Source organism: Ambystoma mexicanum, chromosome 2q (genome assembly GCF_040938575.1).
Source record: "Ambystoma mexicanum isolate Mex_15411 chromosome 2q, UKY_AmexF1_1, whole genome shotgun sequence".
Lineage (NCBI taxonomy): Eukaryota > Metazoa > Chordata > Amphibia > Caudata > Ambystomatidae > Ambystoma > Ambystoma mexicanum.
In genome coordinates, this window is record NC_090924.1 from 599,916,084 (window position 1) to 599,942,383 (window position 26,300).

Genomic DNA, 26,300 nt, shown 5'->3' on the forward strand with positions numbered 1-26,300 from the left:
AATGGATATTTGCCACCAAAGCAGGAGAAAAGGGTGCCAAGAGGCTGATTACTTGATGTAGCTAGAAGCATCCTCTATCGAATGCCCCCCCACTCCCCGATTTCGCATCACACTTAAGCCACTGCTTTTACCCTAGTTTTACTTAAATACATTTTGTTAAATTGTAGTGACAGCAGCCAAACGATTACTGGCGATTACAAAGTTTGAGTTCAAGGCACAGGTGTGGACTTTTCCAAAGTATGGAACTTTGGTTTTGTTCAGTTACGGATCTTTATAAATAAAATCACTTAAAGTTAAGCAGGAACAAAAAAGAAACACTCAAGCTTGTCCTCGGATGCATGAACTGACGTCATGTACTATGCAAATGCTTTTACTTAGCACCCCACCCAGTTCCATTATAACACTAATAACAATATGATATATGTGTGATGTGTGTGTTTAGGGAAAATGAGGATTTGAAATGTGAAGCAAATAGCATATTGTTTCGTTCGAATGGATAGTTTGATCAGATACCTATGCCATTTGGCTAATTGCCAGAGGTCAATCTATGTTTTTGTAGAGAATCCTGCAGTGCAACAAGAGCCTATGAAGATAAAGACTAAAGGTTAAACCATGCCCCACATCTTCACTTTAGGATGCAGCAGCCAATTCTCCCATAGCCACCCGAAACTAAATCATAGTTTAGTAGGGAAACAAGGGTCCCCAATAAGAGCAGTGAGCAAAAAGAGTGCTACGAAAATAGGCAAGAATGGGCATGAGAAATGAGGTCCAGCGAAGGGGTTCGGGATCAAGGTGTGACAGCGAGGCCAACAAACAAGGGGCCGAAGGGATATGGACGGGAAAAAAAAGGACCATCGATAGAGGCGAAAAGGGGTAAACATTATGGGCGAGTAAACGGAGCAAACAAAGGGATACGAAAATGTAAGAGAAGTGGAACGAAAAGGGGAAAAGGAAGCACCGATTAAAAAAACAAGAAGAGGGGTGAAGGATGTGATGTGACCTAACGATGAAGAGCAAGGGGTAGGTCGGTGCCACAAAAAGGGAGGTTCCTCACCCCGTGCACATGAAAGCCCTCCGTGCCCCCCATGGGCTCCTCGGTGCGACTCAAAGAGATGCCCATGACGGTGAAGTCTGGTCTACAAGCCCTCGCACAAACGAGGGGCTAGAAGAGGCGTGTGCACAGATGTAGCCGGCACGGGCACCAGGAAGCGCAGCTTTAACACTTGCACAGCCAGGCAACTGCAGCCGACGCCCGAGCTGTCAATGAGCATCACCTGCTGCAACGTGGATGCCTGACGTATGGGAGCTGCTGACCATTGGCACAGAAAAGGGACTGAGTTGCGTTGCTTTTTCGGAAATAGTACAGCGAGCAACCATCTTGGAATGGACCCAGGGATTAGAAACAAAGCGGGTTTAAATGTTTTCGGTTACAAAGAGTCCAAATAAGCTTACATTTAAGAAGAAAACACATAAACATATACAGCTCTAAAAAGAAGAATGCTTGGGGCCTTACATATAGGCGAAAAAAAGGATACAGAAGTGACCAAAAGTTAATACGACCTGTGTGAACGCACATTAATTCGGTTCAAATCGGTGGCTACTGCCTCCGTGTTTCTTATGTATGTGCTAATTTTCAGGAAGCTACCTCTTCGTTTTTTGTTTTGATCTACCATTGAGGGCTTCTATTGCCATCTCTCTTTATATTTATGCATTTTTACTAGGAACCCTTCCTTCTCTCTTTTGCATGTTGTTGGGGCTAGGTTTTGGGCTGCTGCCAAGTCCATGTTATTTTTTTTTTTCATTCTGCAGCTTTCTTGTGACTTCGGCGGAATAAACAATTGCTTCAAGATCAGGTCAATCTGACATCGGTTATTCTGCCTACGGCTTCCGGCCGATGTAGTCTCTTAGCAACAGCACAGACTAGCGGTAGCTAAGGACGCGCGAGCAACAAGCTGTCAGTGCAGGATCCTACACTAGAGTAAAGCGAATCACCGGCGGGAGGCAACCATGGCGGGCACAGACTCATTCATTATGGTGAGTGCCTCATCCCCGCACTGACAGCAACTGCACAGCAGACCATATGCCTACCAATCACGCCTACCACTACAACACTAACAATTGTACCACTACTAACCAGTACTCCCCCCCCCCTGCACGCCCAACCACATACACCTCTAAAAAGCGGATTTGTTATTGAACAACACCATCGCCTTAGAATCCGCACCCCACCTTCGCCCGTTCAACATCAAATCTACGCTTTTATTTCCTATTATACTCTTCGTCTCCACTCCCATCTCTGCTGGAGTATTCTTCGAGCCATGAAGATCATGAGCAAAATTCAAGTCACTTTATGGGGTGGTTCGAGGCGAGCATGCCTCGATTGCACAACGACGGCCCCTACAATTTTTGTGAACTAATGAGAACATTTTCCTTTTTTCCACATGACCAAAATGACGGGAACTTTGGCGCATGTATTTTCCCTCTGCATTTAGTTTTCTTCGGTCACACATGTGGAAAAGTGTGAAAATGCTAAGAAATTAACAGCCTGATTCATGGAATTATTTGCGTGAAAAACGCAGATTTGCGCGCCTTTCTGCCCGAAAATCCCTTTTGAAGTATGTGGATTTTCGGGCAGAAAGGCACGCAAATGTGTGTTTTTCACGCAAATAATTCCATGAATCAGGCTGTTAGTGGGCAAGAAGTGCTCGATTAAAACACCATGTCTGGCAAGTGAAAGCAAAGAGGAGAGGTACTGACGTGTCAGGTTACTTATTTAGAACCATAACATCTTGATTCTAATCCCGGCCTCCCTTTTTGACAAACATATTTTGCTTTATTGCACATTTCTTCATCTCCATGTTTCTTTTTTCTGTGTAAAATCACATATTTTCAGTGCACATCAATTATTCACGGTTTGAGTGGTTCGGTGGAGCTAGGTATCCGTTCTTTAATAGGGCCGGACACTTGAAGCTGGATCCCATTCATTAAAATTGTGGCTACCTAAACTGCAGTTCTATGTCTTTATTTGATTAAACTCCAGTGAAATGTCATTGTCCACAGACTGGGCCTGTGCCACTGGATTCCAGTAATCAAAATGGTGACAGACAGGACCTATTTTCAACCTTGTTTGAAACCTCACATCAACTAGGTTTCCTGGCTGGGGCATATGCTGCACTCCTGCCCCACCATATCGCACCCCTGAACAAGTTTACACATTTTATATTGAACCTGTCACCCCTTTTTTTTATTTTTTTTATTTTATATAGTGATTTATGGTTTACAATGAAACCTTTACCAAAATGTACACTAAAATACATGAAATCAAAATACTTAATACTACTAACAATTATAATACAATTTAATTAATTTAAACACGTCGACTCGTAACAATCACATTTTATAAGGGCATACCTCTCGATTAAGTCAATTCATATTTCATGACATTTAGGTTTATAAATAATGTACAATGCATTGTTCATAAATACAATTTCTTCACATAAATGAAAGGCACAATTAGAGACCACTATTGACCAACCCGACGACAAATATGACCAAAATTAATTGCTTGTGATAGAGATAGATATGTGTTCATGGACACATTTTCTGTAAAGTAATTGTAATTGTTTATTTGTAAAGCGCTTATACACACGTGAAGTGCTTCAAAGCGACTCATATTGTTGTTTAAGTTTTGGGCATGAGTTGGTTTTTTTTCAGAGTCCTAGAGCAGAGTCTGCAGCATCTCTCTGTTCCAGGAATCCCGGCACATGTGGCAGTTATTACAAATGATGGTAAGCAATTTATTAATAATTGCATTATAAAACAACACTCTTCCTTAGGGACCGAAGTCCAAGTATGGGACATTTTTCAGAGAGATTATAGAATGCGTGTGTGCATTTTAGCCAATACGAAGGTAGGTAGGGGTGGCCAGGTTCCTGCTAGTCACCCATATTGAGCAGGCATGTGGGTGGGTTTAGATAGGTAGGCTGAAGAGTATGCGAGAGAGATAATTATGTGTGCAGGTAGACCATATTTTATCGTGGGGATAGCTGCATTCTAATGGCAGAGGAGTTTTGCAGAGAGTTTTGCAGTAGTCTATGGGTCCTGAAGGTAGTCTGGGGAGTATTCCAGAGAGACATGATGTGTGCAGCTAGGCCACATTTTTATATGCACTCCGATGGTAGAGGTCTTGTGTAAAGTATGGGAAACAGGAGAGACATTGGCATCATTACGAGGCTGGCGGCCGCGGAATGAACGGTGCTGGTAAGGTACCAGCACCATTCATTCCGGGCCGCCACATTACGAGTTGGCTCGCGGGTGGCGGTATGCACGTCTGGTCCAGACCAGGATGCTAACAACGAACCCGTCATTAACGGGTCCGTTGTTAGCATCCTCCCCATTCCCATTGAGCCCTATGAGTGCTGTTACTCACCACTCTGAAATAGGCCGAAGATGCGGAGGAGTGACCTTGGAGATGATGGTGGTACAAGAATCGATATTCAGCCTTCCAACCCAGCTCCCCTGAGTACAAGACTCAGGCTTCCTCAAAGAGGGGCTCTTTTCTACAATGTACCTCTCTGCTGTTTCAGTTGGGACAGACAGAGGTGTCAATTGAATAAAAGAGCGGGGAGAACACACCCGCCAATACCAATGCTGCAAAGGAATACAAAGATATTAGACAGTGTTGAAGTTAAGGCAAGTAATCAGAACAGTTGAATTAAATGGGAAACTACCTAGATAAGTATTGGAGTGGAGCTTCCCCGGGGTGGATCTACAAGAAATATAACACAATGAGTGGCAATGTTCTAAAGCGTTTTTAAAGTATCAGTCCCAACTTATATATCGAATTGGTAACAACTAACCTGAATAAGGATCTTTTGAGGAAAGGAATCCAGGAAACAGAAGACAACGAAAGGAGAAAATAACAAACAGGAATGTTAGTATAGGGAAGTAGCCCCGAACGGCACGAGGGTTGCACTAGTGCCGGGTTGGTGCAGTTTCAGCAGAGCGTTTATATGCACTTGAAGACAAGTTCACAAGACAGTCACTCAATGTCCCAGAATCCAACAGGAGACAAATATCCAAACAAGTCGTGGAGAGAAAATAGTAGCAGAGACGGGATTTGCCAATTACGTATGTACCTGAGCATACATGCATCCAGAGTAGATGTAGAAAAGTTCCGGAAAGATGACAGCAAGTCCTCTGCTTTGGTTCCGTGTGCAGAAGCGGCAACCTGGAATGAAGTACCGCAAGAGACAGAAGGGAGCCGGATCCAGTAACGTTACGAGTCAAAAAACCAGATGAGCATGACAGGAATAAAGGAGGAGACAAGCCAATTCGGTAGTCAGGCAAGGGACGAAACCAGGAATTCAGATGAGGAATCGTGTGGAGAAGAGACGAAGAAGTAACGGACGTAACCGCTTGTAGCTTGTAACGCTAATTAGCAGCAACGAGCCCCTTGAAAGACGGTGGTTTTATAGTCGTAAGGGGGCATGTCTTGCCGTACGTCTTCCACGTACAGGACGTGTCAGCTGACCCGGAGTCCATCGTAGTTTGTACAGGCGCCATGGCAGCCTGTATCTGGTCGGTCCACAGAGGAGCTTGTAAAGAAGTCGTATTCTGCAAGTAGGCCTGCGGGGAAGCCCGAAGTGTAACAGCATCCTCCCCCAAAGACTCCGGCAACCCCCTGGCGGAATGGAAACTCCTCAGAAGATCTGGACAATGTAAATTGGAGAGAGGCTCCCAGCTTCGGTCCTCAGGCCCATAACTCTTCCAATCCACAAGGTAGAACAACGTACCCCTAGACACCCTGCAGTCCAGGATACGCGAGACCTCGTACTCCTCCTCTCCATCCACCAAGATTGGCGAAGGACGTGTAGGCAGACAAGTCCCCTGGATGAAAGGCTTGATCAGGGAGACATGAAAGACTGGATGTATCCACCATGAGCGCGGCAGGGAGAGCTTGACCGCCACGGGATTGATAACATCAGTAATGGCATAGGGTCCCACATATTTAGGCAGAAGCGAGCGTTTGCCCGCAATTCGTAAATTACGGGACGACAACCACACCTTCATGCCACTCCGATAGACTGGTGCAGGGGATGGATGCACATCAGCATACTGTTTGGCACGATCTTGAGCTCGGATTAAATGACAGAGTACATCCCGATGAATCTTATCGAGATCTCTTATGCAGTCTCTTGCTGCTGGATTGAGGGCCGGCAATACCGGATCAAGTGGGAGTGACCTGGGATGACCACCATATAGGGCAAAAAAGGGAGAAACCCCAGTTGATGTATGCATAGAGTTATTATATGCAAACTCTGCATAAGGCAAAGAAGTAAACCAAGACTGTTGGAACTGAAGGCATGAACAGCGTAGGTACTGTTCGATAGTAGCGTTAGTTCTCTCAGTCTGCCCATCTGTCTGAGGATGGTAAGCCGAGGAGTATCTGTCCTCAATACCCAGAGAAGCTGTAAGAGCCTTCCAGAATCGTGACGTAAATTGTGTACCACGGTCGGAAACAATTACCGAGGGTAATCCAAAGAAACGAAACACATTCGTCAAAAACAGTTTCGCCAATTCCAGAGCCGCAGGCAAGCCAGAGCAAGGTATGAACAATGCATATTTTGTGAAATAATCAACAATCACCCAAATGGTGTCATGACCCTGAACGTCAGGAAGTTCCACAATGAAATCCGTTGACAGCATCTGCCAAGGTTTGTACGGAACAGGAAGTGGTTGTAACAAGCCTACTGGTTTGGCTCTAGAGGTTTTACACTGAGTGCAAATGGAACAAGTCAAAATGTAGTCCTTTACATCACGAACCATGCAAGGCCACCAAGCCCAACGCCGTAAGGCTTCATGAGTCTTTTGACTTCCTGGATGTGCAGCAATCAAAGAATCGTGAGACCACTGGAGCGCTAAAGCTCTAGCTTGACCTGAGGGTATATAGACGCGCCCTTGAATGAATGGCATACCCTGAATTACTTCCAGGTTGAAGTCAGTGATCTCTTTTGGATGGGTTGATACCCAATCAAGGATGATTGAGCGCAAAGAGGGCTGAACCGAACAACTACAAACAACTTTGTTCGGTAGGAGAGGAAGTGCTTCGACCTGTTGGGACTGGCCATCCACATATAGACGAGAGAGAGTATCAGCCGAAACTTGAGCTTTAGCAGGACTGTATGTGATAACAAATTGATACTGTGAAAAGAATAAATGCCACCGCACCTGTGTAGCTGTAAGGCATTTCATAGATTTAAAGGCTAACAGACTGCGGTGATCCGAGTATACCGTTACAAGGTGTTTGGCCCCCAGAAGGTGATGTCGCCATTCCAAGAATGCGTCTCTGATGGCTAAGAGTTTGCGTTCTGTGATGGAATAGTTCCTTTCGTAAGCTGTCAATTTACGAGAGAAGTAGGCAACAGCATGAATCTCAACCCAAATGAGGACAGGTTTGTGACAACACCGCCCCAAGAGCATAACCCGAAGCGTCGGCTTCAACAAAAAAAGCAAGCTCGGGATGTTTGAGGACAGGGGCGGAAGTGAAGGCTGATTTTAATTGATCAAAAGCTTTCTGAGCTTCTGAAGACCATACAAATGGCACCGTAGCACTTGTCAGAGAGGTAAGAGGTGCAAAGATTTCAGAAAAGCCATTGAGGAAGCGTCTATAAAAGTTTGCAAATCCCAAGAATGATTGTAAAGATTTGACTGAATTGGGCACAGGCCATTCCAGGATAGCACTAATTTTGGACTGACTCATGCGCACCCCATTGTTAGTAAGATCATATCCCAAAAATTCCACCTCTGAGGTGTGAAATATGCACTTTTCGGCTTTTACAAACAATTTGTGATCTCTCAGATGTTGGAGCACTGTTTTTACATGTATTTCGTGGTCTTCCTGGTTTTGTGAATAGATCAAAATGTCATCCAGGTAGACAACGACAAACTGGTCCAGGATGTCATAAAACAAATTGTTCATGAATGCCTGAAAGGTGGCCGGGGCATTACATAACCCAAAGGGCATGACAAGGTATTCAAATAGACCGTAACGTGTTTTGAAAGCGGTCTTCCATTCGTTCCCCTCTCTCATACGGACGAGATTATAAGCTCCTCTGAGATCGAGCTTAGTAAATACTTTGGAAGATCCTAATTGATCAAGGAGGACAGAGATCAGAGGAAGAGGGTACTGGTTTATTATGGTTGCTGCATTCAAAGCACGATAAACAATACAGGGATGTAAATCCCCTTCCTTCTTAGGAACAAAGAAAAGTGGTGATGCAATTGGTGATTTGGATGGACGAATGAATCCCATGGCCAAGGCCTTGTCTATATAATCTTTAAGGACTTCATCTTCTTTGAGAGTGAGGGAATACACTCTGCCGGATGGTATCTTTACTCCCGGTATTAGGTCTATTGGGCAATCACAGGCTCTATGTGGAGGTAGAGTCTCCGCCATCCCTTTGTCAAAAACATCTGCGTAATCTGCATATTGAGAAGGTACCATAGAGACAACATTATTAGAAATAGCTCAGCTCCAATATGCATAGTAGGGGAAACCAGTGGCCTGACCGGACTATCCTGGGTAATTCCAAGTAATGTAGTACATCGGGTATTGCATATATTGGAAGGGAACTGAATCTGAGATGTCGACCAGTCGATGGCAGGATTATGAAGCTTCAACCATGGAATACCCAGAATGACTCTGTAGGCTGGTGCTTTGATGATATCGAATGATATCTCTTCAGTATGGCCTTCATCGGTACTCAAATGTAGTGGAACCGTTTGGTGAGTTACCATTCCTGATACAAGAATTGAACCGTCCACTGCATTCAATGTTTCAGGTGTAGCTTTGCGAATCAGTGGTATTCTTGACATAGAGGCAAAGCATTGATCAACATAATTACCTGTTGCACCTGAATCAATCACGGCTGTTGTCTGGAATGAAACACCGTAATTCAGGGAAAATGTAACAGGTAGGCGGACTAGATGACTCGGATTCTGTAATGTAGAGTCCAAAGGTGGATTTCCCGACATAGGGACTCTGTCTACTGTCGGGATTTGGCGTTTCCCGCCTTTCTTTTGGGTTTTTTGGGACATTCAGGCAATAAGTGGTCAGAGGCCCCACAGTACATGCAGAGATTGTGTGATCTACGATATTCTCGTTGAGCAGGGGTAAGTGGTCCCCTAACCACACCAATCTGCATAGGTTCTGGCGCAGGAAGTGAAGAAGACGAGGCCTCTGCTGAAACCGTGCTGAACAATGCTGGTTTCTTTTCGCCACGTCTTTCGGATTTACGGGCATCAATCTGAAGGACTAAATCTAGCAGTTCCCCGAATGCCGTGGGGACTACAGGAACAGTGGAGAGGATGTTCTTTAGCTCATCTGAGAGGCCTTGATAGAAGACGGCTGTCTTCTTTTCTTCAGGCCAGTCAGTTTCTGCTGCCAACTGATTGAACCGGGCCAAATAGACCAATAGAGAATTGTTCCCTTGTCAATGCTTTAAGAGTTCCAGGTCAGTAGCTTGAGTAGTATAACGTGTATCAAATACTTTACTCATCATAGCAAGAAGGGCATCACAATTGTAGAGAACATGACTGTTGGATTCTAACAATGGGTTAGCCCATGCGGCTGCAGTGCCTCCTAAATGTGACAAGACGAAAGCCGCTTTAGTTGTAGAAGTTGGAAATGAAGCAGGACGGCACAAAAAATGCAGTTTGCATTGCTTAATGAATGTTCGGTATTGTTTAGAATCGCCTAGGAAGCGTTCAGGAGGAGCTAGAGGGAACTGGGTTGTAAGCATGATCGGGTTCGATTCCTGCTGCGGAGGTGGAAACCCTGATCCTGATGCTGTAGCACCAGCACCGGCCATCTGTGGCACTGGTGTGGTAACCAAGGCCTGAATGGCGTCCATACGTTGGCGCAGTGCCTCTTGTGCATTGGTCAAGTCGGTTCGTAGATCCGTGACCATTTGCACGATTTGAGTCAAAGCATCACTGGCCTCCGTGGACATTGTTCGTGGCTGCTAATTCTGTTACTCGCCACTCCGAAATAGGCCGAAGATGCAGAGGAGTGACCTTGGAGATGATGGTGGTACAAGAATCGATATTCAGCCTTCCATCCCAGCTCCCCTGAGTACAAGACTCAGGCTTCCTCAGAGAGGGGCTCTTTTCTACAATGTACCTCTCTGCTGTTTCAGTTGGGACAAACAGAGGTGTCAATTGAATAAAAGAGCAGAGAGAACACACACCGCCAATACCAATTCTGCAAAGGAATACTAAGATATTATAATTAGACAGTGTTGAAGTTAAGGCAAGTAATCAGAACAGTTGAATTAAGTATTGGAGTGGAGCTTCCCCGGGGTGGATCTACAAGAAATATAACAGAATGAGTGGGAATGTTCTAAAGAGCCTTTAAAGTATCAGTCCCAACTTATATATCGAATTGGTAACAACTAACCTGAATAAGGATATTTTGAGGAAAGGAATCCAGGAAACAGAAGACAACGAAAGGAGAAAATAACAAACAGGAATGTTAGTATAGGGAAGTAGCCCCGAACGGCACGAGGGTCGCACTAGTGCCGGGTTGGTGCAGTTTCAGCAGAGCGTTTATATGCACTTGAAGACAAGTTCACAAGACAGTCAATCAATGTCCCAGAATCCAACAGGACGGGATTTGCCAATTACGTATGTACCTGAGCACACATGCATCCAGGGTAGATGTAGAAAAGTTCCGGATAGATGACAGCAAGTCCTCTGCTTTGGTTCCGTGTGCAGAAGCGGCAACCTGGAATGAAGTACCGCAAGAGACAGAAGGGAGCCGGATCCAGTAACGTTCCGAGTCAAAAAACCAGATGAGCACGACAGGAATAAAGGAGGAGACAAGCCAATCCGGTAGTCAGGCAAGGGTCGAAACCAGGAATTCAGATGAGGAATCGTGTGGAGAAGACATGAAGAAGTAACGGACGTAACCGCTTGTAGCTTGTAACGCTAATTAGCAGCAACGAGCCCCTTGAAAGACAGTGGTTTTATAGTCGTAAGTGGGCGTGTCTTGCCGTACGTCTTCCACGTACAGGACGTGTCAGCTGACCCGGAGTCCATCGTAGTTTGTACAGGCGCCATGGCAGCCTGTATCTGGTCCACAGAGGAGCTTGTAAAGAAGTCGTATTCTGCAAGGAGGCCCGCGGGGAAGCCTTAAGTGTAACAAGGGCTCAAATGGGAATGGGGATGTACTGGGTCTGGGTCCCGAAAAAAGAGAATTACCGGGCCCGCAAAAATCGGAATGGCCCGGTAATTCCCTTTTTTCGGGTCCCGGACACGAGTTTGGAGGCAGCCATGCCGCTAAGAACGGCATGGCTACCTCCAAACTCGTAATGAGGCCAATTGTGTGTACAGCAAGACCAAAGTTTACTTTGGGGGATAGCTGTATTCTAAGGGCAGAGGTGTTGTGCAAAAGTGCCTTGGAGTAGCGCATGGGTGCTGAGGGTAGTCTGGACAGTGTCCGAGGAAGACATTATGTGTGCAGCTAGACCGAATTTTATCGTGAGGGATAGCTGCATTCTAATGGCAGAGGTGTTGTGCAGTGTGTGAAGCATGGGATACATTATGTGTGCAGCTTAGCCACATTGTACTGTGGGGGGTAGCTGCATTCTAGTGTCAGAGGTGTTGTGCAAAAGTGTCTTTGAGTAGTGCATGGGTGTTGAGGGTAATCTGGAGAGTGTGCAAGAGAAACAATATCTGTGCAGCTAAACCGAGTATTACTGTGTGGGCTAGCTGCATTCTAATGGCAGCAGTGTTGTACAAATTATGTGAAATAGGAGAGACATTATGCGAGCAGCTTGACTGAATTTTGTCGTGGGGGATAGCTACATTCTAATGGTCGAGGTGATTCCCTTGGTATAATGCAGTATTGCTTATGATGATGATAAGTTATATGTTATTTATAATGCGCTTAATACCCAGAGGTTTCTGTTGTGGCTTGCAGAATGTGGAATGCAAGGGAATAGAACTGGAATGGGGATGGAAGGAAAAGGAGAGAAGGGCAGGCAGTTGATAGGTAGCAATAAAGAAGTATGGATGTATAATAGGCCTCCGAGTATCATTCAAGATGATCAAGGTTGTATGATGAAGGTATACAACATTTGGCGACGAGGGGAACACTAATCCACGTGTGTGAGGAGGCTGTGAAGATGAATGGTCGAGAAAAAAGGAATACGAAATATTGGGACATTGGAAAACGATAGGAGTGATGACCTAAGAAGGAGGTCAATAAAGGACAATACGGATTAAAGAAAGAAAAAGGATAAAAGATCACAAGAAAAACCAGGACTGATAACTAAATACAAACTGAACCAGAGACAGGACTGTGATGCGAATTCGAATGTAAACGGAGTGCTGTCAAAGACAAAGAAATGAACAGAGAAACAAAGCTATAATTGGTAAGATGCGCTGCGTAGTTTGACATGCAATTGGCGACAAGTGATATCGTTTTGAACACAAGGTTAACGTTGGGAATGGAAAAGAAGTCTTGAAGCTGCATGGTAAAGCATATTAGCAATCACAAGTTGCCGCACAGAAAGGCCATTGCAGACAAAATAGTGATCTGACGTGCGATGTGGCCGTCGCATGTAGGCAGTTTCAGAGCGCAATATTGAAGGATGGCATGATTAATGACGATATAAGGAGAAACGTACGGAGAAAGTTGCCTAAATGGATAAAGCATTTTTTAAATAAAAGACAAAGGAACGTAGGAAGTAACTTACCGGAGCTCGAGGCACAGCTCAGTACGAAAGTGGGAGCTGGAGAATTGAAGCGCTCAGAGGAAAGGACCTTAGAGTGTGAAATAACATGCTGCTGCCATATTTGCTTGCTTAAAGCAAAGCACAAGATTTGTCATGGCAATTAACGCAACAGAGGCGGAGATAAAATGAAAGTGATAAGGGAAAAAAACGATAAATCAGCAGAACTTTATTTAAGCAGCGGCATATGCAATGTAAAAGCGCATTACTTGCTGATCTACAGAGGGACTGGAGAAATATACTGTGGTGGCATTTTTTTAATCTTGTAATAACGAAGCGTCTTGAACGTTGGGATAACAAAATGAAGTAAAATGTTTAAAAGCATGGAGTGAACGAGAATGATCACAAATAAGGGCACGTAATCCAAAATACATTTGGAAACAATACATTAACACAGCAACGTCAATAACGCGGCACTACATCAACACACAACAAAACTACCAATTAAAACCAAAACTACAGTCGACAAAAGCTCTAAAATTAAATGATGGGCCTAGCAAATTCAGTAAAGATTTTGTGACGAAAGACCAGTCCTGACTAGCTTTATTGTGCACAGTAAACAGTGAATCCTAGCATGTCACATTGAAAACATTGGCCATTATTATCCAAAACGATATTTGAAACCCTAAAGGGATGTAATGATACGTGTGCCTTCCTTGCATCGTACGCAATAACGAATGCAAAGAAATAAGTAAAATGAAATGAATATGATAAATACAGCTCAGTGGTCCCTACGCTGTAAAGACAGTAATGTTTAAATGAACGTTAAAAAGTGGAATTGTTAGTTGGCATGACGACGCCCCGCATGAAATAAACAGAGCAGTAACGTAAGAAAGTGACAAGAAAGGGAGTGTAGTAAACCAGATGCAAACATAAAGTACTACATGGAAACGGAACGGAAAGGGAGTCAATAAAAACAATTAATCAGAACGTGCCTAAACAATGTTATTCCCGCATTCTAGTGAGCATTGTTCCATGAAGTCCTCTGCAGCTGAAAAAGGTGACACTCTCTGCTGAAGTTAATGAGAGAAGTTGAAGGTGGAGGTTTGTTAAAGAATCACATATAGGCACAATAATTGACAAGAGTGAATAAAGGTTTGGTCACTGTGCATGCATGATTAAGGAAGATCACATGTGCAGAGAGGCTAAGGTGCACAAATAGAAGAACTAAAGGTTTGTTCATGCATCAGACAGTGTGACAGCAGAACTGCTCAATGAATAGTGAGGGGAGTGTTTCGCACAGCAGGCTAGAGTAGAAGGAATCTACTACAGTGGCATAGTCAAGGCATAGCTGAGATCGACATAAGAAAAGCCAAGGTTGGTTACTTGGTGAAGCTGAAGCTGTGAAGCACAACAAATGTGCTAAAGGTGCAATACTTCAGTGCAGGGTAACAGACAGGCTTTTTCAAATGTCAAGGTGAGAAAGACTATCTACGAGTTCAAAATGTCATCTGTGATATAAGTGGGGATCTGGACTCAGCTCAAGACATGTGCGGAAACCTTATATCCTCGAGTTTAGTCAATTATCTACACCCCCCAGGCCCATTCAATCTTGAGCCACATGATAACCAAGGTCGGCGCTGGCAAGAGTGGGTAATTGAGTTTGAGGACTTTCTAAGAGCACTAGGAGATGAGAATGTTCCGAACAAATTAGACATATGTATGAATTTGGTGGGAAAAGAGATGAAGAATGTCATAAAGGCATTGACAACAACTGAAGAAAGAACATCGTACCAGATTCTTATTGCTGCTATAGGAGAACGCTTGATAGCTGCTCCTAACAAAGATTATGAAAGATATGTATTTAACCAGTGCACACAGAGGCCGCAGGAGACAATTGCACAGTTCATGTTTCGATTACAAGAGAAAGCAAAGTATTGTGAGTTTGCAAAATTTTATGATGAAGAAGCAATTAGGCTGAGAATAATTGAGAGTTGCACATCGTCGGCATTGCGGAAACATCTTCTAAGGATGCCTCTCTCGTTGAAAGACATTCTAGAACTAGCGAGAATGTATGAAAGACTTGAGAAACAAGTGGCCCATATAGAAAGCAAGAAGGAGGTGGAGACACTAGCTGACATTGGAAGTAGTGTACGAAAACAGTCTCGATACCCGAGCATACTATATCAAGGCACATGGAATGGGGCCAACAGGAGTGGACTGAGAAGACTGTGTTATAAGTGTGGATTTGAGTTTCCGCACAAAGGTCGATGTCCGGCCATCGGTCAAAGGTGCGTGGGATGTGGTCAGTGAAATCACTTTTGGGTCATGTGGAAGGAGAGAACATCTTCATTGTCAACTGATGGAACCAATAACCCGTCAATGTTAAATGGGAGAAGACGCCTAGTGGTGGAACATTCTGTGAAGGGGGAGTTGTGCCGAGGAGAATAGGGTGAGTCAAATGATGGGGCCTCACCAGACAGGGGACTAATAGATAGAGAAGAAAATGGCTGCCTTGGAGAGAGATAATGGACAATCCACAAATAATAAGAAGTCATCAAAAGATTTCTTACGAGGCGATAGGGTGTGCTCCCAATGAAGGAATGGGGAGAGACAGTGTTTGGACAACTTGCAAGAGGAAAGTTGAAGAACACAAAGGTCATCAGGTGGCTGGAGATGAGAGTATGATAGGGGGCAAAGGCAGCGAAGGAAGATGGTCAGGAAGATGGACCCTAGTGATGAGTCAGAGCCCATCATTGTGACGTATGTTAAAAGACCTACGGTCACTGCCATGAGGGGTGGTACTGAAGTGACTGGAGGTACCTTGTTCTTTCATGCAATGTTTCAAGATGATTCAGGAGGGGAAGAAGCATATGAGGAGAGACGGAATGAGGAATTACATGAGGACCGGGGAGATGAAGAACCTGTTGATCTCTTGTCACTTAAAGACTGTGGACATTCTCCACCATGTATGGCTGATGAGGGAGTTTGAGGGGCAGTCAATGTTCGGCCCCAAACAGACATTAGTAAACCTGTACGTCTGATTGAGCAGATGTAGAGGTGATCCTGCTGGACAGAAATGCAATTAACTTATCTGATAAGCAAGAGGGGGGGTGTTGTGGCTTGCAGAATGTGGAATGCAAGGGAATAGAACTGGAATGGGGATGGAAGTAAAAGGAGAGAAGGGCAAGCAGTTGATATCTAGCAATAAAGAAGTATGGATGTATAATATGCCTCAGAGTATCATTCAAGATGATCAAGGTTGTATGATGAAGGTATACAACAGTTTCTAAGCACAGACCCGGGGATCGAACCTGTGGTGCTCTGTGTCTTCTGGCTTCCAAGGCAAGCACTTTGCCCCTGAGCTATCGTCCCGAGGCAATCCTCATAGCTTAATTTAGATTCATCCAGATGCAGATCTAGTGCCCACCCTATTAGTGTGTCTTAGTGCCATATATTGCTCCCCTTTGATTTATCAAAGTGCAATACATTGTATATTCTCAAATTTGTCTGAATGTACTTATATGCAGTATACTAGCTCCCCTCACAATTCAGCCAGATGCAACACCTGGGCCACCCTAGGATCTATCCGAATGCAATCCACCGGCCACCCCCAAAGTTCACCCAGATGCACCACACTGACTACCCTCACACTTCATCCCAATACAATACAATACATGTTGTGATAGTATATATGTCACAAGTTGTCGTGTGGGAAATAATGACAACTCTCCGGATTTGCTTTTTCAAGCGAAAAACTTTTATTTCTGACCTGTTCCAACATTGAGGACTGTAAAGAGAACCTTTATTTCTTTAAATTCTGTCCATTGAGTTTGGGATGTGGTTAATAGTAACAGTCTGGGCGGGGGAGAAGAAAATGAGGTATAGTCCTTATTCTTCTATACCTGGAATCTCTGAAGGCTCACTTTCCCCTTAGGGGTTTAATTGTCAATCTGATCTTTTTTTTTTTTAACCATGTTTATTTTTCGTTCGGAGACATAATCAAGTACAACATATAACCATTACACTTTGTTATCTCAAAAGATATAGCAAATTTTCATTCAGGGTTAAAGTCACCTGTTGCCATATAAATTGCTTCCAATTTTTATACTGTAAACCATTATCCCTCCACCCTCTGCCCCCCTTTAATTTTAAACAATTTTATTTTCTTGCAGGGGTAAAGAAATTTTACTTTCCACAGATGCGCGAGAGTATAGCTTTTAACAATATGAGTCCGCGTCATAACTTCGTTACCCACTGTTATAGCACAAAGACCTCTATGTTTTATCGATTCATTCTAAACTTTCTTCCCCACCCCACATCCTGACCCCTTTCCTCTAGGCTCCAGAGTCTTTGTCCTGTCTGCTGAGACGACCCCATGTATGAGTCCCACTCCTTTTGTGCCCCTGACTGTCGGGAGACATGCACGTTTTTAAGATTCTGAGGTTTGAAGAATTAGGCCTCTTTCTCCGACACAGTTCTGGAAGTAGACCATAATTTCTGATATTTCCCTGCTATTATAGCCGTAACTTTCTCCATTGCCATGACACCCCAGACCTTCACCCATCACCATAGCGTTGTTGGTCCTTCTTTCGTCTTCCACCGCTGGGCCAGCGTCATTCTAGCAGCTGACAGGAGATGCATTTTTAGGGAGGAGGTGAGACCTGATGCGGCATAGGACCCATAGGACCCCTCTGCCACCGCCCCTAAAAGGTAGCCAGTCAAGTGGCTCAGCGAGTAGAGCGCTCGCTTTGGCATCTGTGCAGATCCTGCTAACGCAGGTTCGAATCCCGGCAGGGCCAAACTCAGCCTTTCATCCTTCCGAGGTCGATAAATGAGCACCACACACCATGGGTAATAATAAGCAGCGCTCGGATACCTGAGGGTTCGTAGCACTATATAAATGCCAAATTATTATTATTATTATTATTACTTTGGGCGATAGTGGCCTTCTTTGATATGCCCCAGAATCTCTTTCCAGTAAGTCCTTTGCCTTAGGGCATGACTACCACATGTGGTACAAATCTCCATTTTTTCCACATCGCCTCCAGCAATCTGGAGGGTATTGTGGGTTGATTTTGTGTAACCGGTAGGGGGGCATGTACCACATGTAACACAGTTTATACAGTTTCTTTGATTGCTTTACATCTAGAGGATTTGTGGGCTCTGGCCCATATCTGGTTCCATTCTGCTTCCGAGACAGCTTCCCCAATATCTCTTTCTCACCTTTCTTTATACGGGAGGTTGTCTGCTGGTTGTGTTCTGTCCAGCAGTCTGTATATTTTAGATTTCCCCTTCGCTGTTTCGCCCTCCTGCATGGTTAATTCTAGGCCCGTAGGGGATCTTGTCCCAGCTTTTTTAACCGCTGGGTGGGAAATCCAATGCCTGATTTGTGTGTATTTAAACCTTTCTTTTTCACTAATGTCGAATTTCTTTTTACACTTCGTAAAGGGTATCGGGGCATTGTCCCGGAACATTTCTCTCAGAATCAAGGTTTCCGCCCCCTTCCACCCTTCCCAGAATTTCTTTTGCAGACCAGGGATAAAATCTGCATTGTGTGCTATCGGGGAGAATGGACCCAGACCTCGACTGATCTTCTTGGTTTGCATGGCTCTGTCCCAGCTGTGCAGGGATACCTAAGTAGCTTCTAGCAGTTTCCCTCCTGATTCTCGGGCTCTGGGGCTAACTGCTTGAAGCACTATTAGTGGGATCGGGGTGGCTGCTTGTTCAACCCCACACCAGCCTTTTGTGTTCCCTTGTCTAGACCAGTTAAGCATTGGGGCCAACTGCACCGACCTAATGTAGCTCCCAATGTCAGGGAGCCCCAGGCCTCCCAGCACCGAGGCGACCGTCAAGATTCGTCTATGTATTCTGGGTCGCTTTCCCCCCCATATGAATTTGAGTATTGCGTTCTGGAGTTCTTTAATTAGACAGGGTGGTATCTCCGTGGGTACTGAGCTCACTACATATAGCAGACGGGGGAGGAGGGTCATCATTATTGCTGCGATTCCTGCAAACCACGATAGTTCTTGGATGTCCCATTTTTGCAAATCCTCTCGTAATTGTTTCCAGAGCGGTGGGATATTTGCTTTAAATAGGTTCCCCGGTTCTCTCGTCAGATATATCCCTACATTTTCTAACGTGTCTTTTTCCCAGATTAGGAGAAATCTCTCCCTCATGTCTTCGATCACCTCCGATGCCTCTGTGATATTTATGCCTTTGGATTTGGAGTAGTTTACTGCAAACCCAGAAGTGATGGCAAATTTCTCCAATTTTGCTATGGCTCTCGGCAGGGTATTTCTAGTGTCTCTCAACTAAAGCATAACGTTGTCCGCATGTAGAGCTATTATTTGGGTTTCTTCCCAGCTAATACCCCCTTTATACTTGGGTCACCTCTACACTGTATTGCCAGCGGGTCCATAGCCATTGCAAAGATTAGTGATTATAGGGGCACCCTTGACGAGTACTTCTCCGGATAGCTACCTGCTTTGATTTCTGTCCATGCACTATGAAGTACGTGGACGGACATTGGAAGTTTGCCAGAATCATTTTGCTGAATATTGCCCCGCATCCAAAGCCCTCCAGAACCAGTTTTAGGTACTCCCAGTCCAAACTATCAAAAGCCAGCCTGGAATCCAGTGCAGCTATTGAGAATGTCTGTTTTGCTCTGAGCCCCCATTCGATTATGTCTATGGCACTTCTGACGTTATCTTCGGTGTGTCTCCCTCTAATGAACCCCCTTGATCCTCGTGAATGATGTCTGGGAGGATCTTCGCAAGTCTGTTCGCTATTATTTTGGAATACAGTTTTGCGTCCCTATTTAGGAGCGCGATTGGGCGGTAGCTCGAACATTCTGAGGGGTCCTTCCCTAGTTTTAGAGCTAATATTGTCAATAATCTTGCCATATCCAGTGAGACCGATCCCGTCTCCCTGATGACATTAAAAAGGCGGGTGAGAGGCCTTAATAATTGTGCACGTAATGTTTTATAGTAGCCATTCCCCAAGCCGTCTGGGCCTGAGGTTTTGTTAACAGGCAGCGCCAAGATAGCATCATTTATTTCTTCGGCCGTAATTATTCCCCCCCGCTCTATCTTGTCTTGTTCTGAAATTTGAGGCAACAGGGTCACAAGCAGGTAGGACATTTGGTCTACCCCATTTAGGTTTTCTTTGCATAGTAGCTCTTCATGGAACTGGACCATTGTGTCTAATTTTTCTTCATCCGTCCTACTCGTGCCCCCGCTTTTATTCTTAAGGTGGACAATATAATTGCGGGACTTTTGTTTATTCAGTTAAGCTGCGAGGAATCTGTTCACCTCCCCCCCATGCACGTAATAGCATTGTTTGGTGTGTAATAGTGATTACGCCACGCAATCCGCTGTGTGATTTTCTAGCTGGGCTTGCGATTTCTTTAACTCCCGCCATGCTTTTTGGGTTTGTTGTCTTTTATGGTTATTCTGAACATCCTTCAATGCTTGTTCTAGATTTTGAGTTATCAGGGCCCTTTCCCTGTAATGTGCTGTTGTTTGCGCTATAAACTCGCCTCTCACTACCGCCTTGCTCGCATCCCAGACTGTTTTCCAGTCGACCTCCCCATTGTCATTTTCTTGGAAGTAGTTGTTTATGGTTCCCTCCATATGCACCCTGAGCGCAATATCCTGCAGGATACGTTTGTTCAGTCTCCACGGAGGACGCTGTTCACCTTTCTCCATCTCTGCTTTGATACTAACAATTACAGGGGCGTGATCAGAAAGTTATTGTACCCCAATCTCTACCTTCGTCACGTGAGGGATTAGGGTTGCCGAGACCAATACCGTGTCTATCCTAGAGTATCCTCTATGTACAGTAGTGTGTGTATTCTCTGTTCTTTTCATGGAAGAAACGCCAGGTCTCGATCACTCCCAACTCCCTAAAGAATTTTCCCAGGGCTTGCCTATTCCTTAAGTCAGCTGCTGTCGGCGGAAGAGTTTTATCGAGGCTAGGGTCCATGAGACAGTTAAAATCCCCCCCTATGATTGTCTGGCCTTCGCACCAACTCCCTTTTTTTTGCAGGAGATCAGCAATAAAGACATCTTGTCTATCATTAGGTGCATACACTGGCAAGATCGTGCAGATCCTCCCTTTGATTAACCCTTTAATCCCCAGGTATCTTCCTTCTGTATCGCGGATCAGGTGTTTCTTCTGAAATCCCACCTCTTTTTTGAGTAATATAGCTGCACCCTTCATCTTTGAGCCACTAGAGGCGACGAATTGCTGGGGAAAGCTCCTGTTATGTAGTCTTTTCTCATACATTGGTAGTAGATAGGTCTCCTGTAAGATTGCTATTGCTGCTTGCATCTTACCCAGTCTGCTGAGGATCGCATGGCGCTTCTCGGGAGAATTTAGCTCTTGTACGTTTACAGATATTATAGTTGTTTCAGCCATTGGAGTGTGGTTCTCTCATACCAGTCTTGCGACCATCGTGGGCCTTTGGGAATCTGTCTCCCATTCTGCCCCGAACATCTCTGCCAGTTCCTTTCTCGATCTCCGGGCATCTCAAATTGTTTAGTTTGTTTCGTTTTCTTCCTTCCTTTCTTTCCCCAACCTTGGGTCCTCCATCCCCTCCCCCCTCCCTCTAACTCTCCCATTGAGGTGTCCATGGTTAGGATCCCTAGGGTTCCCCCCCATGTCTCTTCCGAGGCATGGGTCCTCTTCTCATCTCGCATCACAATGTGCCCGGATTGTTGCTTATCCCGGTCCAGATTCCAAAATGAACAGTTCTCTGATCTGATCTCCGTGCAGGAATTTATTTATTTTTTTCCCCTTTTTTTGGGTTGTAGCATGCAACCTATTCACCATGACTCGGCATCACCAGGTCGTCTTTTCCAGAGATTGACGTACTCTGTGTGTTCTTTTGGGTCCCTCTCTCGTGGTATTTGAAGGGGCCGGCCAGTTTCTTTTCTCTCTGCGCACTTCTTTTCTTTTCGGTCGACCATTCCCAGGGCTTGCTGTGGGTATTAGGGGCATGTCGTTGCGGGCTACTTTCAACTTGATACTGATCAGCTTCCATTTGTAACAATGAGAGGCCTTCCTCGCATGTGCTATTTTGTTTTTGTTTACCTTCCCAGGAGAAGGTGAGGCCAAATGGATAGGTCCATTTGTAGCTAATTTGTTTCACCTGCAGGGCCTTCCCCAAGCTTTCAAGTCTCTCAGCTGTTTCAAAACACAGTTCTTTGTAATACTCTGCAGCTCTTCTGGTTTGGTTATCTTTTCATCAAGTTCACAAAATACAGTTGCTTAATTTTACCTCACACCAACTCTCCTTTATATTCAATCACAAGCTTCTTTGCTGGTATTTCAGTGGCTTTTCATAAGTGGGTGCCCTCGGTCTAGGCCCAGTTGTCGGACCACACGGTCCACCCATTACAGGTCACGCAACAAAGACACATGTCTAACCTCTTCCTTGTGTGCACATTGACACTGGTTCAGCGCTACAGTGGTATTTTATTCAATCCCATTTCACATCCTCATGATGCTTTACCAATTCTTGCTTGGCCACAATTCACTTGGCTTGCTTTGCACTATTCCCTTGTCGCACTTTGATATATTCTTATGGCTCTTGCCAATACTTGCTCTCTCAAGTTACACAGTTCCTTCACAGTGTAATATTCCACAACACTGCTTTCATTCAGCTCAATATTCAACAATAATTGCTTTTCATTCTGATCGGTAGTCATAAGTGCTTGCTTTTCTGACGCTTGCATTCTAAACTTATTATGACGTGAAAAGGGATCCCAAGTGAGCAATCGTGGTTCTCTCCACAGTTTCAACACAAAGTTCCAAAGTGAAAAGATGTAAAAAGAAACAAGTAATCAAAGTTACACAATCCTCATGAGGGATCCTCCCTTCACCTGAGTTTCTCAGTACAAAGACATTTGTTTTTCTCAAAGACTTGTAGTTCTCCAGTCTAGGGGGTATAGTTCCCTTACTCTGGATTTCCTCACTCTCAAGGGGTACTTGGTTGCTCTCTGCCTTCTCAATTCAAACACAATTACTGTCCAGAGGCTATTGTTCCCTTCCCCTCGATTTGGCACACTCAAGAGGCACTCTGTTGCTTCTTGCTTTCCTAATTCAGACACAATCTATGTCCAGAGGGTATAGCTAGTGAATATTAGGGCTCCTGGCTAGGCCCTGATCTACCCAGGTGGGTTAATAGTAAAAAACCGAAAACTGATCAGGGTGACTGAATGTGATCACATTATTTTCACAAAATAATTGACATTGTTTCAGAATAAGGACAACACTACAAGAATTTCTGGAAATCCAGGTGTTGAGGCTTGGATAAACAATAATGTATCACTCGAAGATATTGTTTCTGAACTGTTAAGTGTCCTGTTGAGACTTTTTAAAACAATGTTTATGTATTAAATCTTTTGGTTAAAAAGAAAATGCTTTGTCTTTTCCAAAAATTCTTGTATTGTTGTCCTAATTCTGAAACAATGTCAATTATTTTGTGAAAATGATGTGAGGTGTGTACATCACGTTCAGTCAGAGGGTATTGCTTCCATGCCCTGGATTCCTTACATTCCCAAAAGGTTGCTTTCCTTTTCGCAATTCTCATATTTCTCTTCCGATTGGGTGCAGGTCCCAGACTCGCAATTCTCAATGCCTGGCTCACTTCCTTACCAGGACTTCTCAGATTGTCGAATATCTTTATATTCTCATGCCTACTTTTTTCTTAATCGCGGAATACCCTTTTAACCGCTCCAACGTCCCAATCCCGCTGCGTGGGCTCACAGGTTCTCAGCGGCAGTTTCAGGTTCCTTTGCATCCTCCGACTCAGTCTACGGTCTGCTGTCATGTCTGGCAGATACCTCGTTTGCTTCCCGGTCTCCACCACGCCTCTGACTTTCTCCGGCAGCTTTCCTGGCTTTTGGCGTCCCTGCTGCAGACTTCCGTCTCCTGGGCTTCTCACAATGGCGTCTCCAGCCTCTTCCGACTCCACAATGCAGGCTGCTTCTTCTGGCTATCCCCACCCACATCGAAGGTAGTGAGTCTCTCACCATCTTGACGCTTACTGTTTTTAAACGCTGCACCACCTTCTGGTTTTAGCAAACAACTAGAGCGTGTCTCTAGTTACGTGCTCTTAATGCTTCCCTGCTCCTCCTTGTCTCAGTGTTCTTGTAAGGAGAGTGGGAAAAAGGCTCACAGTCATTATAAAGCATATGGACTGGCTCTATATTGCATATGTATTATCGGTTGGTGGAGTCAGACAGTAGGTATCATGGCCTGAATGAAAGTGGGGGTACTGGTGTTTGGCCAGTGAGTCTTTTTGGGTTTATGTTTTGTAATAAGATGTGAGAAGAGAATTTAATTCTTACATGAAAAGAAAGAAAGTAACAGTTTGGCATGTTTACAGCATTTAAAGCATTCCTATCATGAAGCATAATAGCATAGCTAGAAAAGCAAATCGAATTCTGGGGACCAATTTAAGGCAGTTAGGAGGGACCCAGATTATTGGTTCTGGGCTGTGAACTACATAAACGTTGATGCTGAATGTCTTCTGAGCTTGCCGCCCTTTTCACTCATTGGCTACAGTGCCTTTATTTTTATCTAACAAAGCTGAGTTTTAAACTGCACCGCCATGCGGATGTCAGTGTTTTGTATAACTTGTCTACCGGTTGTACTGTGGCTACTAATTATACGTTTTATACCCGGTAGGCCAATATTGCATCCTACAGTGAAGACAAATACTACCGGCAAGTGCAGAATATTGCAAGAGAAGGCCTCCAAAAATACAACAATGATCCTGTGTTGCAGTTCTTTAAAGTATACGGCATGTTAATGGAAGGTAAGGCACAGGATCAGCATGTACCACATAGTTTTCACTAATGTGTTTTCTGTGTTTTATTACATCAACTGTCAAGTTGTTGGAAGGTACTGTTTTATTACTGAGCTCCTGGGCAGCATACTGTTATAAGGGTGTTGCACAAACCCATCACCCCTCCCCTCCTCCAGTGTTGTTATTTTGAGCCTCAGTGTGTTTTCAGATTATTTCGTTTCTTATTGGGTGGTCCTTTGTAAGCAGTGTGCATTGTGGTGAACCAGAAGAAGCGGTCGGGCAACTTCGTAACATGTTAACAGGAAATGTTTTTAAATTAAAAGAAAACTCCTTACCTGCCCTATTTCTATGAGGGAATTTCCCTACCTAATAAAAGTAAAACTAACGGTGCTCGTCAAGTACAAATAAAAAAGTCTTCTGTCCGAATCATAAGAAGCTAATTAGCCCTACTACTTAACTCAAAAGAAAGGGGACACTTGTTCACTAGGCTCGTTATGAACTTCTGCCTGGCCCAACTGTAGTTGACTTCTTTCTCAGTCTTTAAGGGTCTTGTAGATTGTCTTTACAATTCTTGTACCAATTCCTTTTAGAAAAGCAACTGTCTTCTTTAAAAAAAGAAAAAAAACTTTCTTCATTGGCACACTTGGCATTACATAAATCACCCTCTCAAATTAACAATATGGCATTATAGTTCTTATATACTCTAGGATTGGCAATGCTGGGTCCTGGACCTTTAATGTTGTCTAATGGCGCTTAGAGAGGAACCATGCGGGTGTTAACCACTATAAACATGTGGCTCACGCTCCCCAAGGTAAGTAGCTTGAAAGAAGGTCATTCTTGTAATGGGGGCTGAGATGTGTCAAGCTCCTCAAATGTGCGCCAGAGGTATGATTTGAGTGGGCCCCCTTTGGTCTGGATTCGGGAGGGTTGCATTTGTGTCCATTGCTCTTCCATATCATTTGGCCATATCACATCCTTTAGCCAGTGGTCTTTGTTTGGGGCATTCTCACTCGTCCAGCATAAAAGGATGCAACGCTTAGCCAGCAAGAGACACAGTCGCACAATTCTACCCGCCCTCCCCAATGGCGGTTCAAAAATCTGGTACAAGCATGTCGATGGGAGAGGGGCAACAGTATTGTCAGTAATTTCTGACAGCATCTTACACACATCACTTCAAAATACATCAAGGTGTGGACAGTTCCAAAGAATGTGAAAGTATTTAGCATTGGGGGATTTACATCGTAGGCATGTCCCGAACCCTTGTCTGGAAAACATGTGCAACCTATCAGGGGTGTAGTGGTAACGGTGTAGTATTTTAAATTGGATGAACTGAAATCAGGAATTATAAGACAACCTGCGTGTCTGCATGCACATATCTGGCCCATAGCTCGCCCGTGACATCAATCTGGAGGTCCTCAACCCACTTAATTCGTACATTATGCCGTGGCGTATGCGAGTGGGTTTGAAATAGGCGATACAGGTTGGATACCCGACCTCTGTCCCCCACTGCTAGGGAGAAATTTTATCATGGGATCATTAGGGTGTTGGATCCGAAAACAGCTCCAAAGTTTTCTACAAGCTCTGCACAGCCCTGCGCAAAGCAGCCACTGTGAGGGTACGCTGCGTTGTGGACCCGGAGCATACGTAATTTGTATGAAGTTGTCTTCCCTGTACAGAGACCCCAATGTGTGAAAACCCTGCGCTCGCAGGCTGCATGCACGCCTGCACAGACTCCAAAGCAGGAA

General features: G+C 44.5%; 2 protein-coding genes across 4 annotated transcripts in view; one reads left to right on the top strand and one right to left on the bottom strand.

Moving 5' to 3' along the window:
- The window catches only part of GORASP1 (golgi reassembly stacking protein 1), a 234,819-nt gene extending 233,551 nt beyond the window's left edge, over positions 1-1,268 (bottom strand). The window contains exon 1 of one of the 2 annotated variants that reach the window (XM_069647745.1): positions 1,055-1,268. In XM_069647745.1, the coding sequence (XP_069503846.1) occupies positions 1,055-1,120 (66 nt within the window). In that variant the 5' untranslated portion in view covers positions 1,121-1,268. The remainder of the gene's footprint in view (positions 1-1,054) is intronic. The other variant, XM_069647744.1, reaches the window with a different exon arrangement.
- Positions 1,269-1,843: 575 nt separating this feature from the next.
- TTC21A (tetratricopeptide repeat domain 21A) overlaps positions 1,844-26,300 on the top strand; it is a 1,029,691-nt gene continuing 1,005,234 nt past the window's right edge. For both annotated transcript variants that reach the window (XM_069647746.1, XM_069647747.1), the window contains exons 1-2: positions 1,844-2,034; positions 24,435-24,564. In XM_069647746.1, coding sequence (XP_069503847.1) covers positions 2,008-2,034; positions 24,435-24,564 — 157 coding nt within the window. In that variant the 5' untranslated portion in view covers positions 1,844-2,007. The remainder of the gene's footprint in view (positions 2,035-24,434; positions 24,565-26,300) is intronic.